At 38.9% G+C, this 14,137-nt stretch overlaps 5 protein-coding genes across 8 annotated transcripts in view; 4 read left to right on the top strand and 1 right to left on the bottom strand.

Annotated features, from left to right (window-relative positions):
* LOC111478138 (tyrosyl-DNA phosphodiesterase 1) overlaps positions 1-4,378 on the top strand; it is a 6,389-nt gene extending 2,011 nt beyond the window's left edge. For 2 of the 4 annotated variants that reach the window (XM_023122263.1, XM_023122261.1), the window contains 11 exons: positions 380-456; positions 531-788; positions 949-1,038; positions 1,151-1,285; positions 1,491-1,640; positions 2,851-2,954; positions 3,193-3,246; positions 3,357-3,447; positions 3,672-3,746; positions 3,855-4,002; positions 4,080-4,378. In XM_023122263.1, coding sequence (XP_022978031.1) covers positions 380-456; positions 531-788; positions 949-1,038; positions 1,151-1,285; positions 1,491-1,640; positions 2,851-2,954; positions 3,193-3,246; positions 3,357-3,447; positions 3,672-3,746; positions 3,855-4,002; positions 4,080-4,168 — 1,271 coding nt within the window. In that variant the 3' untranslated portion in view covers positions 4,169-4,378. The remainder of the gene's footprint in view (positions 1-379; positions 457-530; positions 789-948; positions 1,039-1,150; positions 1,286-1,490; positions 1,641-2,850; positions 2,955-3,192; positions 3,247-3,356; positions 3,448-3,671; positions 3,747-3,854; positions 4,003-4,079) is intronic. The other 2 variants (XM_023122262.1, XM_023122264.1) reach the window with 2 other exon arrangements.
* Positions 4,379-5,319: 941 nt separating this feature from the next.
* Positions 5,320-6,135, top strand: LOC111478395 (biquitin domain-containing protein 7SL RNA1-like). The gene is made up of 2 exons (XM_023122627.1): positions 5,320-5,816; positions 5,862-6,135. The coding sequence occupies exons 1-2, from the start codon at positions 5,320-5,322 to the stop codon at positions 6,133-6,135; spliced, it is 771 nt and encodes a 256-aa protein (XP_022978395.1).
* A 1,693-nt stretch (positions 6,136-7,828) lies between these two features.
* On the top strand, positions 7,829-9,538 carry LOC111477953 (polyubiquitin). Its single transcript, XM_023121966.1, has 2 exons — positions 7,829-7,893; positions 8,202-9,538. Exon 2 carries the CDS (start codon positions 8,202-8,204, stop codon positions 9,345-9,347), a length of 1,146 nt encoding a protein of 381 aa, XP_022977734.1. The 5' UTR covers positions 7,829-7,893; the 3' UTR covers positions 9,348-9,538.
* Positions 9,539-11,019: 1,481 nt separating this feature from the next.
* On the bottom strand, positions 11,020-12,634 carry LOC111478789 (cysteine-rich PDZ-binding protein). Its single transcript, XM_023123256.1, has 4 exons — positions 12,477-12,634; positions 12,240-12,357; positions 11,403-11,494; positions 11,020-11,307 (listed from the first exon to the last, which is right to left on the bottom strand). Exons 1-4 carry the CDS (start codon positions 12,490-12,492, stop codon positions 11,243-11,245), a joined length of 291 nt encoding a protein of 96 aa, XP_022979024.1. The 5' UTR covers positions 12,493-12,634; the 3' UTR covers positions 11,020-11,242.
* A 134-nt stretch (positions 12,635-12,768) lies between these two features.
* On the top strand, positions 12,769-14,082 carry LOC111478529 (probable dolichyl-diphosphooligosaccharide--protein glycosyltransferase subunit 3B). The gene has a single exon (XM_023122825.1). The coding sequence runs from the start codon at positions 12,831-12,833 to the stop codon at positions 13,866-13,868; it is 1,038 nt and encodes a 345-aa protein (XP_022978593.1). The 5' UTR covers positions 12,769-12,830; the 3' UTR covers positions 13,869-14,082.
* Positions 14,083-14,137: the final 55 nt, after the last annotated feature.

The following is a 14,137-nucleotide window of genomic DNA, read 5'->3' as shown; positions in this document are numbered from 1 at the left end:
TTTTTTTTTTTTTTTTTTTTTTTTTTTTTTTTTTTTTTTTTTTTTTTTTTTTTTTTTTTTTTTTTTTTTTTTTTTGCATGTTTTAATTGTTTCATATTTATGAACTTCCTCCTGGTTCATCGAAGTTGGTCGGTGTAATTTGAGTAATGTGTACACAGACAGGTTATTATCTAGTCCTACATGATATTCATGTTTTTATTGCATTCGGCCATTCATCAGATAAGCAGTTTCTGAATCTAGTTTTGTCATTATTGCTTCTGGTTTTACAAGCATTTTAATTTTAAGCCGGTCAGTTGTTACGTGACTTCACCAACTAATTTGTTGTGATTCATTTAGTTTTTTCCTGACCATATGTTTTTTTGTACTGTATTTGGTGCAGCATGTCCCACTCTTGCAAAAGTCCCTCACGTGCTGGTTATTCATGGCGAGGGTGATGGAACACTGGATCATATGAAGGTAGACTGTTTTAATTTAAACTAAATTTACATTTAAGTGGGCAGAATTTAACCGTTGGGTTATATGGATCATAGAGGAAGAAGCCTGCAAATTGGATTTTGCACAAACCACCACTACCCATATCGTTTGGGACTCACCATTCAAAAGCAATATTTCTTGTCTATCCTCGAGGAATAAGAATGGTTGTACACACCGCAAATCTAATCTATGTTGATTGGAACAACAAAAGCCAAGGTTTGTGGATGCAAGATTTCCCTTGGAAAGATCAAAATTCCTCTACAAGAGGATGTGCATTTGAAGATGACTTGGTTGACTATCTTAGTGCTTTGAAGGTACAAACATAGTTACTAAGAAAAAACGTGAAAATATTTAGATATGTGCTTACTGCCGTTGAGATAAGACTAAGTTGCTGTAGGATGGTTCTTCTTCTTCAGCATATCGTCCGTATTGAAAATGGGAATGGTTATTCTTTTTCCTCCTAACTATTTGCAGTGGCCAGAATTTCCTGCTAATTTTCCAGCACTTGGAAACTTCAATGTCAATCCATCGTTTTTCAGAAAGTTTGATTATAGTAATGCAGCGGTACTTGATCAATTACCCAAGTTTGTATTTTTCCATTTCCAGGATCATTTTTTGGTATTTATTTTGATCTTGTTGACTAATCTATTATAGTATGGAGCACACTTGATTTCAGGTTAGATTGATCGCTTCTGTACCTGGATATCATACGGGTCGCCATTTAAAGAAGTGGGGCCATATGAAGCTACGTTCTGTTCTCCAGGAATGTGTTTTTGATAAAGAGTTTAAGCGATCTCCTCTTGTTTACCAGGTAAATTACTAACCTCACTAGTTAATAGAAATGAGTTTTTTAATGGACCAAACACTCGTAGTGGTACATTCTATTGTGTGCAAAACCATATTTCTCCTGCTATGCGGTGCGATTTCCATTAATCTTACAGGTCTTGGAATTTATTTCAAAGATAATAAATAAAAATTCTTATGCTCATGTGCCCATCTTTTGTGCCATATTCTAGTTCTCCTCCCTCGGATCGTTGGATGAAAAATGGATGGCCGAGTTTGCAGCATCACTATCATCAGGTTCTTCAGCTGATAAAACACCTCTTGGCCTTGGGGAACCACTAATAGTATGGCCTACTGTGGAAGATGTCAGATGCTCTCTGGAGGTACTACTGAATAGGTTATCATTTGAAACCTCTCTATGATGTTTTCTTCTTTCTTCCCCCTCCAATTTGTTTTTGTTAACTGTGATAATAGTACCTCACCCCTCACCCCACTAAATCCTTGCACGCCCAAATGCTAGCTCTGACAGACCCTCTGAAACTCAAACTCAGAACCTAGGATTGTTGCAAAATTCCAAACATTTACCATTACCAAGAAGGCTTGGGGGTTAAGTAACCCCTGTAAGAAAACCAGTAGTATGGACTGCACAAAAAACAGGACAACCCCGGGGAAATTCATCAAAACCTGCTTCTTTCCATGTTTCAAATATACTCTGATCGAAAATGAAAATTCATCCGAACAAAAATAAATCCAAATGGCAATAGTTTATTCACCCCTTTGAAACCTTAACTCACTTGCTGATTGAAAAAGAACTCGCCCAAGTGATTGAACTCCTTTGTTTTTGGGTATTTCTCAATATCACCAATTTGACCAAATCAATTTTTGAGCAAAATAAAATTTATCTTCAACCTCAAGATACTGACTGATCAGAGAATTTTCCAAGATACGAAATTGATAGCTCCAATTCTTTGCATCCATGCCATTCAAACATCCTTAACTGGATTTGTTTTCCAATCATCCAAAAACTCTTCCTATTATGAAAGATGAACGTAGAAGTGCCTCCATAAAGAAACACAGCTAATCAAGCCATACTGACAATATAATGAAGACATTTTTGTAGCTTTCTTATCAGACAATGTCCTCCCTCAATGAAAAGTATTAGAAAGAAAGCCCCTAAATGAAGATGGAACAAAAGCAGTTGTAAACATTTTCTTGTGGAGGAGAGAGCTAAATAGTGGAGATCAATGCCAAATCCCGCGATCATCATGAAAGCTAACACGAGGCCTCTCCCTTCTAGAACTATATTTATCCAGCAGCTTTTGAATGCATTTTCCCTGATAATTGGCTGATGACGCTTTATCTAGAATTCCAGCGTAATGATGCAAACAGACTCCTGTTTTCTTTGTTTTGTTTTTTATTTTTTGAAGCTGTCCAGTAAGTAACAAATTTGTATTTTTCCTCTGATTCCTTGGTCGAGCTAACTTGGATTACTAATGTGGCATATATCTCCAGACTTATTTTGGGAAGATGTACATTTTATAGCACAGTGTTCAGCTCACTCTTTGCTCAAACTACTTCATTTCCCTTTGATAGGGTTATGCTGCTGGAAACGCCATTCCCAGTCCATTAAAGAATGTGGATAAGGGATTTTTGAGAAAATATTGGGCGAAATGGAAATCATACCATAGTGGCCGATGGTTAGCATATCTTTCTTTATATCTATTATTAGTCTTAGACTCGCAAATTTTTAAATATTGTTTCAGCAAAAATATTCCTGATACTTCAGCTTCTTTTACAAAGCATTTTCTCATGATATTATCGAACACCAACTCAAAAAAACTAAATCATCTCGAGGCTGGCTTCCCGTCTCAGAAGAGTTTCTTCTCTATGCTATGAGGATTTTGATCAGAGCATTCATACTTTTCTGTGCTGCAGTCATGCAATGCCGCACATAAAGACATTTGCTCGTTATAATGGTCAGAAACTAGCGTAAGACTTCATACCAGACTAATTAATTCTCCTCTATTAATTGTTAATTTTTAGTGGAATTTTGGTGTAAATATGAAGACCTGAGACTTAAACGAGTTTATTGTTAACAGTTGGTTAGTGCTAACATCATCTAACCTCAGCAAAGCTGCCTGGGGAGCACTTCAGAAGAACAATTCTCAGCTAATGATTCGTTCTTACGAGGTATGTCTGAAATGTGAAAGATGGGTCTGATTGCACATTTCTAGATTTGCCTATCATCGTTTCTTTTACTAAGATGGGCATGTGGAGTTGACTCCATGATGGGTGAGTGTTCGTTGGTTAAGAATTCATTAAATCCTCCGTGATAGATAACCCAATGGATTCACTCATCTTATGGCCATCATTTCCGGAGGTTAAAATATTTGTCTTAAAAAAAAACATTACAGCTTGGGGTGCTCTTTCTACCTCAAAAAAGGCCTGATTACAGTTTTTCTTGTACCAAGAGTGGAGGTTCAGCACAGGTAATTCCAAAACCTGGTTCTTGAATAAGTACTTGGAATGCATACAAAATCTTCACAAGGGAAGAAATGAAACAGTGTTTTTTTTTTTCTTACTCAATTTACCTTTAGAACAAGTCAAGACCATCGGAAAACCTAGAAGAAAAAACAGAACTGGTGACATTGGCTTGGCAAGAAAACAAGAAAAGAGAATCGTTGTCTGAAGTAATTCAATTGCCTTTACCTTATGAACTCCCTCCTCAGCCATATGGCCCTCAAGGTCAGACAATACTCATTCCTTCATGGTTGCAACATACCTTATTTATTACATATTCTGACTTGTTTCAATCCTATCAGATGTTCCCTGGTCTTGGGATCGTAGGTATACCCAAAAGGATGTCCAAGGTGCGGTTTGGCCACGTCAAGTTCCACTTTATGCTTCCTAGGACTCTTGGTATCCTCTTTCCGACTGTTCTTTTTCATCTTATTATCCCTCTGGAAGTTTGTTGCACGAACTAATTTACATCACACTCATGCTTAGGGGAAAGGGTGGGAAAGTTGGAAGCAGGAAGAGTTGTTAATTATACAGTCGGCTTGATGATATTCTTGTATCAACTCCATGTATCCTAGTGAACAAATTTTTTTATGGAATTTTCTCCATATTAAAGAATATTTTGCTTCTTTTTCAGTGTTATTTTATCGTTGTTCAAAAAATTAGAACTTTGAATCACCACGACTACATGGGATGGAACCATCATAGTCTGATACAAGCAGACTATTGGAAACTTACCATATAAAAGCACATAAATCGAATCATCCATGGAAATATGACATTATTGATCAAATTATATTATTGAGATTTAGCCTTATTGGCACAAATTAGGAGATGAGTAGAGCGAAGATCTTATTTATGAACCTTAAACAATTAATTTTTCTCCGTGAACCAACTATATATATATATATCAACACTGACAGAAACACTATCTATCTTCTTTATCTTCTTTTGGGTTATGTCGTATCTACATGAATGTGAATTGAGAAATAAATTTTATATATATATATATTTTTTTTTAATTTTAAGTAACTTATTGGAGTTTGTGTTTTTATTTAGTAAAATTTTTTAAAGATAAAAAATCCTTTACGTGGAAGATCTAATAAATAATCTTTTAAGATAATAATTTGATCTCGAATCAAATTAAATGGTTATAAAAATAAAAATGATTAATAAAATAATTATTCATTTAATAAAAAAAAAAATTGCGTGAAAATAATTATATTTATGAAGAAATATTAGGGGTTTCTAAAAAGAGAAGGAAGTGGCATAACAAAGTGTCAGTCCCAACAAGAATCACGGCTTTACAGTTATAAAACCGCCAATATTGCGATCTGCATTGCCATATTAGCATTAGCATTACCATGACCATGAGAGTCCACTGATGATCACACCCTTCCCCCTCTCACTCTGTTCCCCCAAAACACCAGAAACCCCAATTTACTTACAGCAACACCATCAAAACCCAACCAAATTATCTAACATAAACAACTCTTTTTTTTCTTTTTTTTTTGTAATCGGCGGTTTTGATCCGGCCGCCCAATAATGGATGTGTTGTTCGTACCTGAGAAAGGAGAGGCGTTCGCCATTGAAGTTGGTTTCTTCGATACTGTTTTGGAAATCAAAGAGAAGATTCAAAAATATCACCATATCCCCATCCCCAAACAAACCCTAATCTTCAATGGCCACGTCCTCCAAGACGACCGCGACGTCGAATTCTGCGAAATCCTCCAGCATTCTCGCATTCAACTCCTCGTGGCTTCCGAATCCCAAAACAATTCTCAATCCCAATCCCAGCCCCAACCCCAAATCGACCCGAACCATTCAATCGGGCGCCTCAAACAGAGGATCCACGACATCAACTCTGTGGGACCCATCAACGGGATCATGCTCCAATCCAATGCCTCTCCTACCGAGTTACAGGATCAACGTTCCTTGCGTGACAGCGAGATGTCGGAGAATTCCGAGGTTGAGGTTTGTTTGCGGCCGTCGCCTACAGTTTCAACCGCTGCGCTTGGGATGACAACGCCACCGCCGCAGCCGTCGACGACAACGACAACGGCAGCGGCTGCAACGGTGGCAACGAGTGGGTCGTCGAAGAACAAGTTGAAAGTAATGGTGCAACCGAAATTTGGGAACTCAAAGATACCAATGGAAGTGAACCCAACAGATAACGTTGGGGAATTGAAGAAAGAGCTGCAAAAGCTACAGCAGAGACTGCATTTTCATCTGCCACCAGAGGGTTTCTTTTTCATTTATGACCGCGACGTTATGGACGAAGACCGCTCCTTCCGTTGGCATGGTGTAGCCCACGGCGATACGATTGAGATCTTTAATGGCAGCGTTTCTGGCGGATCTTAATGACCCTCAAATTACTAGGTATCACCACCCTTTTTCTTTTTTGCTCCCTATCTTTTCTGGAGTTAGTCTAGTTTTTTGAGACTGTTTTTTAGGGTTTTGATTTTCCTTTTTTTTTTCCTGAGAAAATTGAGATTCGTAAATAATACACACATACTTGTAGTTTGATGTTTCTGATTTAATATCACGTTAATTTGGAAGACAGATGGGTTTTCCTATAACCCACAAAGGAATGAACTTTCCAAATGCATTGAACTATAAAAGAAATTCCCCTTTTGAAGTGTCATCAAAAAGTGATATATGGGGTTTAATGGCAGAAGAGGGCAGGCAGAGAATGCTGTTGGCAATTGTTTGGACACTTCTGCTTCTGTGTTTAGTTGCAGCAGAAACCCTAGCTGGGAGGGAAGAATAGCAACCTGTAATCTTCAAAATAAGAATGGGTATTTGTTGTGAGTTTATATTTTTATGCAGGGAGAAGCAGGTACACACACATACATAGCAGGAGTTTGGAAGGAACTCCTTAGAAACCCTAGCTAATTAACTTGGTTTGCTTGGATTTTTCATCATTTTTCATATGTTCTCTTCGGGATAGATTTTTAAAATGATAAGTCTATTAGGGAGAGATTTCCCTTTCATTATAAGAAATGCCGAGATGTGGATATCCACCTTGTTGAACGCCCTTTTTCATTCTCCAATGTTGAGATGTTTCTTTCTCCAATGTTGAGACTTGAATCTCATAATCCACCTTCTTGAAGGCCTCGTTTCATTCTCCTATTTGAGGTGAGGATCTCATAATCCACCTTCTTGAAGGCCTCATTTCATTCTCCTATTTGAGGCGAGGATCTCATAATCCACCTTCTGGAAGGCCTCGTTTCATTCTCCTATTCTGATGTTTCATTCTCCTATTCTGAGGGGTGGATCTTATATCCACTCTCTTAAAAGCCTTTTTCATTCTCCTGTTCTCCTCTCCAACAGATTTAAGACAGGATCTCAGCATGCACCCTTAGAGAAAATAAATATTTTGTTTCCTTTTCCAATCATGGGTATTTAGTTTTTGTAGCTTCGGGTGCATTTTACTATTTTTATTTAAAAAAGAGAGAAAAAAAGTCCTTGAATTAAATAATGAATAATAAAACCCTAAGTAAACTGGAGAGGTTGGGCAACCAAACCAATCAACTATCATCCCAAAATTGAATTATTGTTTTAAATATCCCTAACTATGATTATTAATTTAATAAAGCCATTGCTTACGGATTACTTGTCACATTATGGAAAATAAATTAATAATTCAACTATGGATATTCACGCACCGGACGGGTCCATTTTCATTGTATTCAAATATGTGGTCGCATAAGTTAAGTCCCCCACTAAATAGATTTAATATATATATATATAAAATGATGGATAGATTTAATTAAATCATAGCTAATTAATTTGTTTTCTAAGAGGCTAATTATTTTGGAAATAAATATAATATTTCAACAACCCCGCTTTTGAATAAACTAAAAAATTAAAAAAAAAAAAAAAAAAAAAGTAATGACGTGGTATTTGCCCTCTGGTCCCCGTTCTTATCGCCTCCCTCTATCTCCCGTTAATTTCTGTAGCTTGCATTACACGTGTCATCCATTGAATGGTACTATTTTACCGCACTGACGAAACTGTTCTTGTTGTCAACTATAAATGTCGTCCTCCGGAACCCTTTCTATCATTCTGCGTTCGTCAAACTGTTCTTTGAATCGATCGTCTTTTAACCCTCTCAAGGTCTGTCTGTGTTTTCTTTTTTTCTCTTTTTTACTTGTTTCTTTATTCTTCTCCTATTTTTTGTCTACTTCTGATTCCCATGCGTTTTTNTTTTTTTTTTTTTTTTTTTTTTTTTTTTTTTTTATTAATCTGCCGATCTTAGTCTTTACGCAATATCGGGAGTCTGAACGATTCATTATACGATTATAGTTGGATTGAGACATTTTAGGGTTCCGATTCAGTTATATTTTTCTCTAGGCTTTAGCTACTGTATGGTTCTTGTGATTTTAGGGGAAGGAGTTCTTAATTTCTTGTTTTCATCCTGGCAGATGCAAATCTTCGTTAAAACCCTAACCGGCAAGACCATCACCCTTGAGGTCGAGTCTTCTGATACGATCGACAACGTTAAGGCGAAGATCCAGGATAAGGAAGGAATTCCTCCGGATCAGCAACGTCTGATCTTCGCCGGCAAGCAACTCGAAGATGGCCGTACCTTGGCCGACTACAACATTCAGAAGGAGTCGACCCTCCACCTGGTCCTCCGTCTTCGTGGTGGCATGCAAATTTTCGTCAAGACACTGACCGGCAAGACCATTACGCTTGAGGTCGAGTCGTCTGATACCATCGACAACGTCAAGGCGAAGATCCAGGATAAGGAAGGCATTCCCCCGGACCAGCAGCGTCTTATCTTCGCCGGAAAGCAACTTGAGGATGGCCGTACCTTGGCCGACTACAACATCCAGAAGGAGTCGACTCTCCACCTGGTACTCCGTCTTCGTGGTGGTATGCAAATCTTCGTCAAGACCCTGACTGGTAAAACCATCACACTCGAGGTCGAATCCTCTGATACCATCGACAATGTCAAGGCCAAGATCCAGGACAAGGAAGGGATCCCCCCGGACCAACAAAGGCTTATATTCGCCGGGAAGCAACTAGAGGATGGTCGTACCCTTGCCGATTATAATATCCAGAAGGAGTCGACCCTCCACCTTGTGTTGCGTCTTCGTGGTGGTATGCAGATTTTCGTCAAGACGTTGACTGGCAAGACCATCACCCTAGAGGTGGAGAGTTCGGACACCATTGACAACGTTAAGGCTAAGATCCAAGACAAGGAGGGAATCCCACCAGACCAGCAGAGGCTGATCTTCGCCGGTAAACAGCTGGAAGATGGGAGGACTCTGGCTGACTACAACATCCAGAAGGAGTCAACCTTACACTTGGTGCTCCGTCTCAGGGGTGGGATGCAGATCTTCGTGAAGACCTTGACTGGGAAGACCATCACCTTGGAGGTGGAGAGCTCTGACACGATTGATAATGTGAAAGCGAAAATTCAGGACAAGGAGGGCATCCCTCCGGATCAGCAGAGGCTGATCTTCGCAGGGAAGCAGCTGGAGGATGGAAGGACCCTCGCTGATTACAACATTCAGAAGGAGTCCACTCTTCACCTCGTCCTGCGTCTCCGTGGTGGTTTTTAGACGGTGTTGTTGTTGGTTTGGGCATTGTGCTTCTCTTCTTGAATGCTTTCTAGTATGTTAAACAGCGGCCAGTAGGCCTTATTATTGCTGTCAAATAAAATCGATTTCCGAAAATGTTGTGTTTGTGTTTATATGGATTGTACTTGTTTCCAATGAAATGAACTTCCGAATTGTGCATTGCATTTGTGGTATATTCACCGAGTTATGATCCCCTGCAAGTGAATGATCCTTCGGTAAGACCGTGAGACAGGCTTGAGGACTCTGAAACCACTGTGGGGAAGGCAACGCCTTTGTCATAACATCAGCAAGCTAGAGGTTGCTGAATTTTAATAAATAAAGCTAAGCACACTGTTGACGAAGAGTTCGATTCTGCAGGTTTTTGTTCTCAAACAGGCGCAGAAGAAGAGAAAATCAGGAATCATGAGGTTTCATTTGGTGCAATTCCAATTACGAGATTTCTGGTTCAACCGAGTGAGAAAGATGGAAGTTTGTCTGAGACACTCCAATTTTCAGGGAACTTTTGTAATTTCAAATATCACTAAACCCACGTATGTTCATAGTTTAGCATACATCAATTTTCCCAATTTTGCTGATTTAGAAGCATTTCTTCGTCTTCATGCGTCTCGGACTTATTTCATAACAATGATGGTTCAATGACCATTTTATTGTTCATTTAATTATCGACCAATGTTTCTTTTCTAATATTTCCGGAGTTTGAAAGCTCAAAAACATTCTAAAATAAAAATGCTGGGTAAATAATTTAATAGTGTGGAAAGCAATAGCCTCGTTTTACAAAATAATTTAATGACATGCAACCATACCGAGAGCGTCGTGAAATCGACACAGAGAATATGACGACGGTTTATAGATCATGATAGCTACGTTTAGGGCGCGCTCCCCTATCTCAGGCGAGGAGTGTTGTTGCTAGTTTTTTTTCCATAGTTTGCCTGGTGAGTCATGGGTCGAGTTCGAAAAGTGGGTGAAGTTAGGCCCATGGAAGGATAACACACAATCATTGGGCAAGTTGTGTTTTGTTGTGCTTATGCTCTAGGTCTTCGAGACCAAGGAAAGGTCTGATATTCATTCTAAAAACACGAACAAGTCAGCGGGTCAAGCGAACAATCAGTTTGATATTCGGGACGTTATCAGGACAATGCAGAGATTAAGTGGGGGAGAATGTTACAATCAACGATACGATTGTGTGCCCTCGAAAAAATCATCGATGACAACGAGTAGATTAAGTGGAGGAGAGTGCCACAACTTCATTGAGAGAAAGTAGGTTGTGACCCCCTACACGCAAGACAAACAAGGGGCGACCCTCGGCCCTTGTGACACTTGCATGTGTCACAATAAAGGCAAGCATTTCAAGACGAGTATCACCAAAAATTCTGAACCATAATAGCCTATCACTTACGAAGGATCATACCCAAAGTGTAAGTACAAAAGAATATGGCTATAGCTCCATCTAAAAGGAAAATGCGTAGAATTAAAAGGTGTATCCAAGACAAAGCCACCTGAAGTCGTCAAGCAGTTCTGGTATATCCATTATATGTACCAGAGCAGAAAAGCTATTAACAATAGCTGATTGTCAAATAAATCCTAATCCATCATGACAGAATCTGTCAACTCAAGATCGATATGTAGGCACTATTTGGAAAATACCTCAAAAACAATCAGGAAAGGAAGTAGAGCTTTATAATACATAATTCTCATAAAACAAACAAATGTTAATATTGAGTTGAATTACACTTGGAGTCAGATCAGGAAATAGAATGAACTATCCAGTCATTTACCATATAGATTGATGCCAGGACGAAAAGTACATCAGGATCAAAGTACATGTTATTAACCCTTGATGATGAAGTTACAAGTCGAATATCAGTTCTGGCTTCTAATTACACGTTGCTCTGTTTGTAAAGCTTGGTATCAAGTACTTGCTTCCCACACATAGCACAAACCCCTGCCAAGCACAACTCGAATATGTCACACATAAATGCATTGTAACCACATGTGCAGATATCAAAACAAAAATAAATTTTCAGTTGCAATTCATACCTTTGCTGTAAGCACATGTGTGACAATACTTGCCGTCCTGGTGTACTTGCTGCTTACAAATTATGCACTTGGTGTTTCCATAAGGAGTCCACCTACAGGTAACAACATTCAGAATAGAAACTAGACTTGCAAGCCTTTACATATGATGTACTTAATTGAGGACTATGTTATTGACAAACAGAACATCATATAACACGGAATAATTCAATGAAGATGGCTTTTACTTCAGAACTCGGAAAGGAGCCAGAGGAGAGCTGGGTTGATCAGTTCGACATCAGAGATCTATTAATCATATGTAATGCAAAGAACAGCATCATATACCCAATTTATTCTCCTTGGTACAAGATCTCATTCAATTAGTAACAGGGATGTATAATGCGTACACATTACATAACATCTACTGATTGGCTTGACATCAAGGATCGATTAGTCGTTCATATGCTAAGGATGATAATATCATATATCTAGGTTAATCTCCTAATTACAAGATCTCATTCAATTAAAACGTTAAGTAGACATCACTACTCTTTATCTCCAGAATTCATACAATCACAAGAATGAACTCCTAGATAAAAGATCAACTTGGTCTCTAGATTGAAGCCAGAGCATATACGATCGTGTACACGAACTTTATAAAATAAACCCTAATTCATAACTTTGGGTTAATGTTTAGACTAAAACGGAGAGATACTCCACTTCTTTCCCGCATATGAGAAAAAATAGAACAATAAAGGACGAACACGAACCAGTGAAGGGTAAAAAAGCCCTAAATTGAAATTAAAATGTCAATTTAATTGATAAGCTCAAATACGGAAGAAATAATTGAGAAGAACAAACCTTTTCTTCTTGGAGAGGAGCTTGTTTTCGTTAATTTTACGGCCACCGCTTTCTTGTGTGTTGCTTGCACCTTCTTTCCACTTATCCGGTACTATCACCTTCGATAGCTTCTTTTCACCTACATCCACAACTCCGAACAACTCAGTAACCCGCAAACTAATAGCGAAATTTCTCATAGTCAGGATTCGTAATAAATTGACAGAAGGTAGTGATGCAAGATGAGAGAAAGAGGCTTACACTTCTCGCAGACCATGGTTGTCGCTCTAAACTACTTGGTCAGGCGATGCTGAAATCCAATATACCAATGAAAGTAATCGGAGCCCTAATTGGAGACCCTATGGAGGAAGAGATTTCGACAACTTTTCGTCCAAATTGTTAAAGGAAAGAGGAGGGTCCAAAATTTATACCACTAGATTGGTTAATTTTTAATTTTTAAATTTTATTTTGTTGATATTTTTAGGTTAAATTATAAAAATAAAAATAAAAAAGATCTCAGAAAGTCAAGAGTGGTTCCCTAACATACTCCGGCTTCGTCTACCCAATATATATATATCCCCTCTGCACAAACCCTGTCGCGCTTCTACCAAAAAAATGGCGACTTTTTCCAGTTTCCCGCACTCTCTCCTCTTAGCTCTCCTTCTCACCCTCGTCGCTCAAAATTCTGTATCATCCTCTGGCCCCGATCTAGTTGCAGAGCTTATCGCCCTCCAATCCCGATCGGATTCTGGTGTGATCCATCTCGACGACCAGTCAGTCTCCCGTTTCCTTTCCTCACCGAAAAGCCCTAGACCTTATTCACTCCTCATTTTCTTCGATGCCCTACAGCTTCACGACAAATCAGAGCTCCATCTCAAAGAACTCCGCCGTGAATTTGGGCTTGTCTCGTCCTCCTTCATCACCAACAACCCCGATCCCTCTTCTTCTTCTCGCTCCAAATTATTCTTCTGTGAAATTGAGTTCAAAGAATCCCAGCCTAGTTTCTCCCTTTTCGGCGTTAATGCCCTCCCCCATGTCCGGCTGATTGGCCCCAATCAAACGCCCAATAAGTCCGACCAAATGGACCAGAGCGACTATTCCAGATTGGCTGAATCGATGGCGGAATTTGTAGAGTCGAAGACCTCGCTTGTCGTTGGTCCGATCCATCGACCCCCAATGTTTTCCAAGAATCAAATTACCTTTCTTGTCATTGCGATGTTAATTTCGGCGCCATTTGCTTTGAAGAAGATCATTGCGGGTGAGACGTTGCTCAACGACCGGAAGGTCTGGCTGATTGGGGCGATCTTTATCTACTTTTTCAGTGTTGCGGGTACAATGCATAACATTATTCGGAAAATGCCTATGTTTATGACCGACCGGAACGATCCCTCCAAGCTGATATTCTTCTATCAAGGCTCAGGAATGCAGCTTGGTGCGGAGGGGTTTGCTGTGGGTTTCTTATATACGATTGTTGGCTTGCTTTTGGCTTTCATTACTCATGTGCTTGTCAAGGTCAGGAATGTGAATACGCAGCGGGTCGTCATGTTGGTTGCGCTCTTTGTGTCATTTTGGGCAGTGAAGAAAGTCGTGTATTTGGATAACTGGAAGACAGGTTATGGAATTCATGGATATTGGCCATCAAGTTGGAATTGATTTCAAGAAGACTGCCTTTTCTGTTTAGCTGAATGTGAGAGAAGTTCTCGTCCATGAAACTGGTAGCTGTTGAAGTTAAATTTTGTTGTTTTAACCATACGACTTTGGTAAGATGCTGCTTTATGAATGACGCTCAATTCTTCTTGAAAACTATTTATTGAAGTACTTTTTGACGTTAATTAGATAATTTTGCATTCCACAGTTCATTATTGCAGGTTTGAGTGATAATCAACTCTCTTTTGCTTTTTTTTTTTTTTTTTTTTTTTTCT

The sequence above is a fragment of the Cucurbita maxima genome, unplaced genomic scaffold (genome assembly GCF_002738345.1).
Source record: "Cucurbita maxima cultivar Rimu unplaced genomic scaffold, Cmax_1.0 Cma_Scf00004, whole genome shotgun sequence".
In the NCBI taxonomy this organism is placed as follows: domain Eukaryota; kingdom Viridiplantae; phylum Streptophyta; class Magnoliopsida; order Cucurbitales; family Cucurbitaceae; genus Cucurbita; species Cucurbita maxima.
This window is presented reverse-complemented; position numbering and strand designations above follow the sequence as displayed.

What these genes read in the sequence shown, in the direction of transcription:
- LOC111478395 (XM_023122627.1), top strand. Translation starts at nt 5,320, where the DNA reads ATGGATGTGTTGTTCGTACCTGAGAAAGGAGAGGCGTTCGCCATTGAA. An exon ending in ACAACGCCACCGCCGCAGCC is followed by an intron (nt 5,817 to 5,861) that starts GTCGACGACAAC and finishes GGTGGCAACGAG; the next exon opens with TGGGTCGTCGAAGAACAAGT.
- LOC111477953 (XM_023121966.1), top strand. Translation starts at nt 8,202, where the DNA reads ATGCAAATCTTCGTTAAAACCCTAACCGGCAAGACCATCACCCTTGAG.
- LOC111478789 (XM_023123256.1), bottom strand. An exon ending in CTCCTCTCCAAGAAGAAAAG is followed by an intron (nt 11,495 to 12,239) that starts GTTTGTTCTTCT and finishes TGTTACCTGTAG; the next exon opens with GTGGACTCCTTATGGAAACA. An exon ending in CACATGTGCTTACAGCAAAG is followed by an intron (nt 11,308 to 11,402) that starts GTATGAATTGCA and finishes TGTGCTTGGCAG; the next exon opens with GGGTTTGTGCTATGTGTGGG.
- LOC111478529 (XM_023122825.1), top strand. Translation starts at nt 12,831, where the DNA reads ATGGCGACTTTTTCCAGTTTCCCGCACTCTCTCCTCTTAGCTCTCCTT.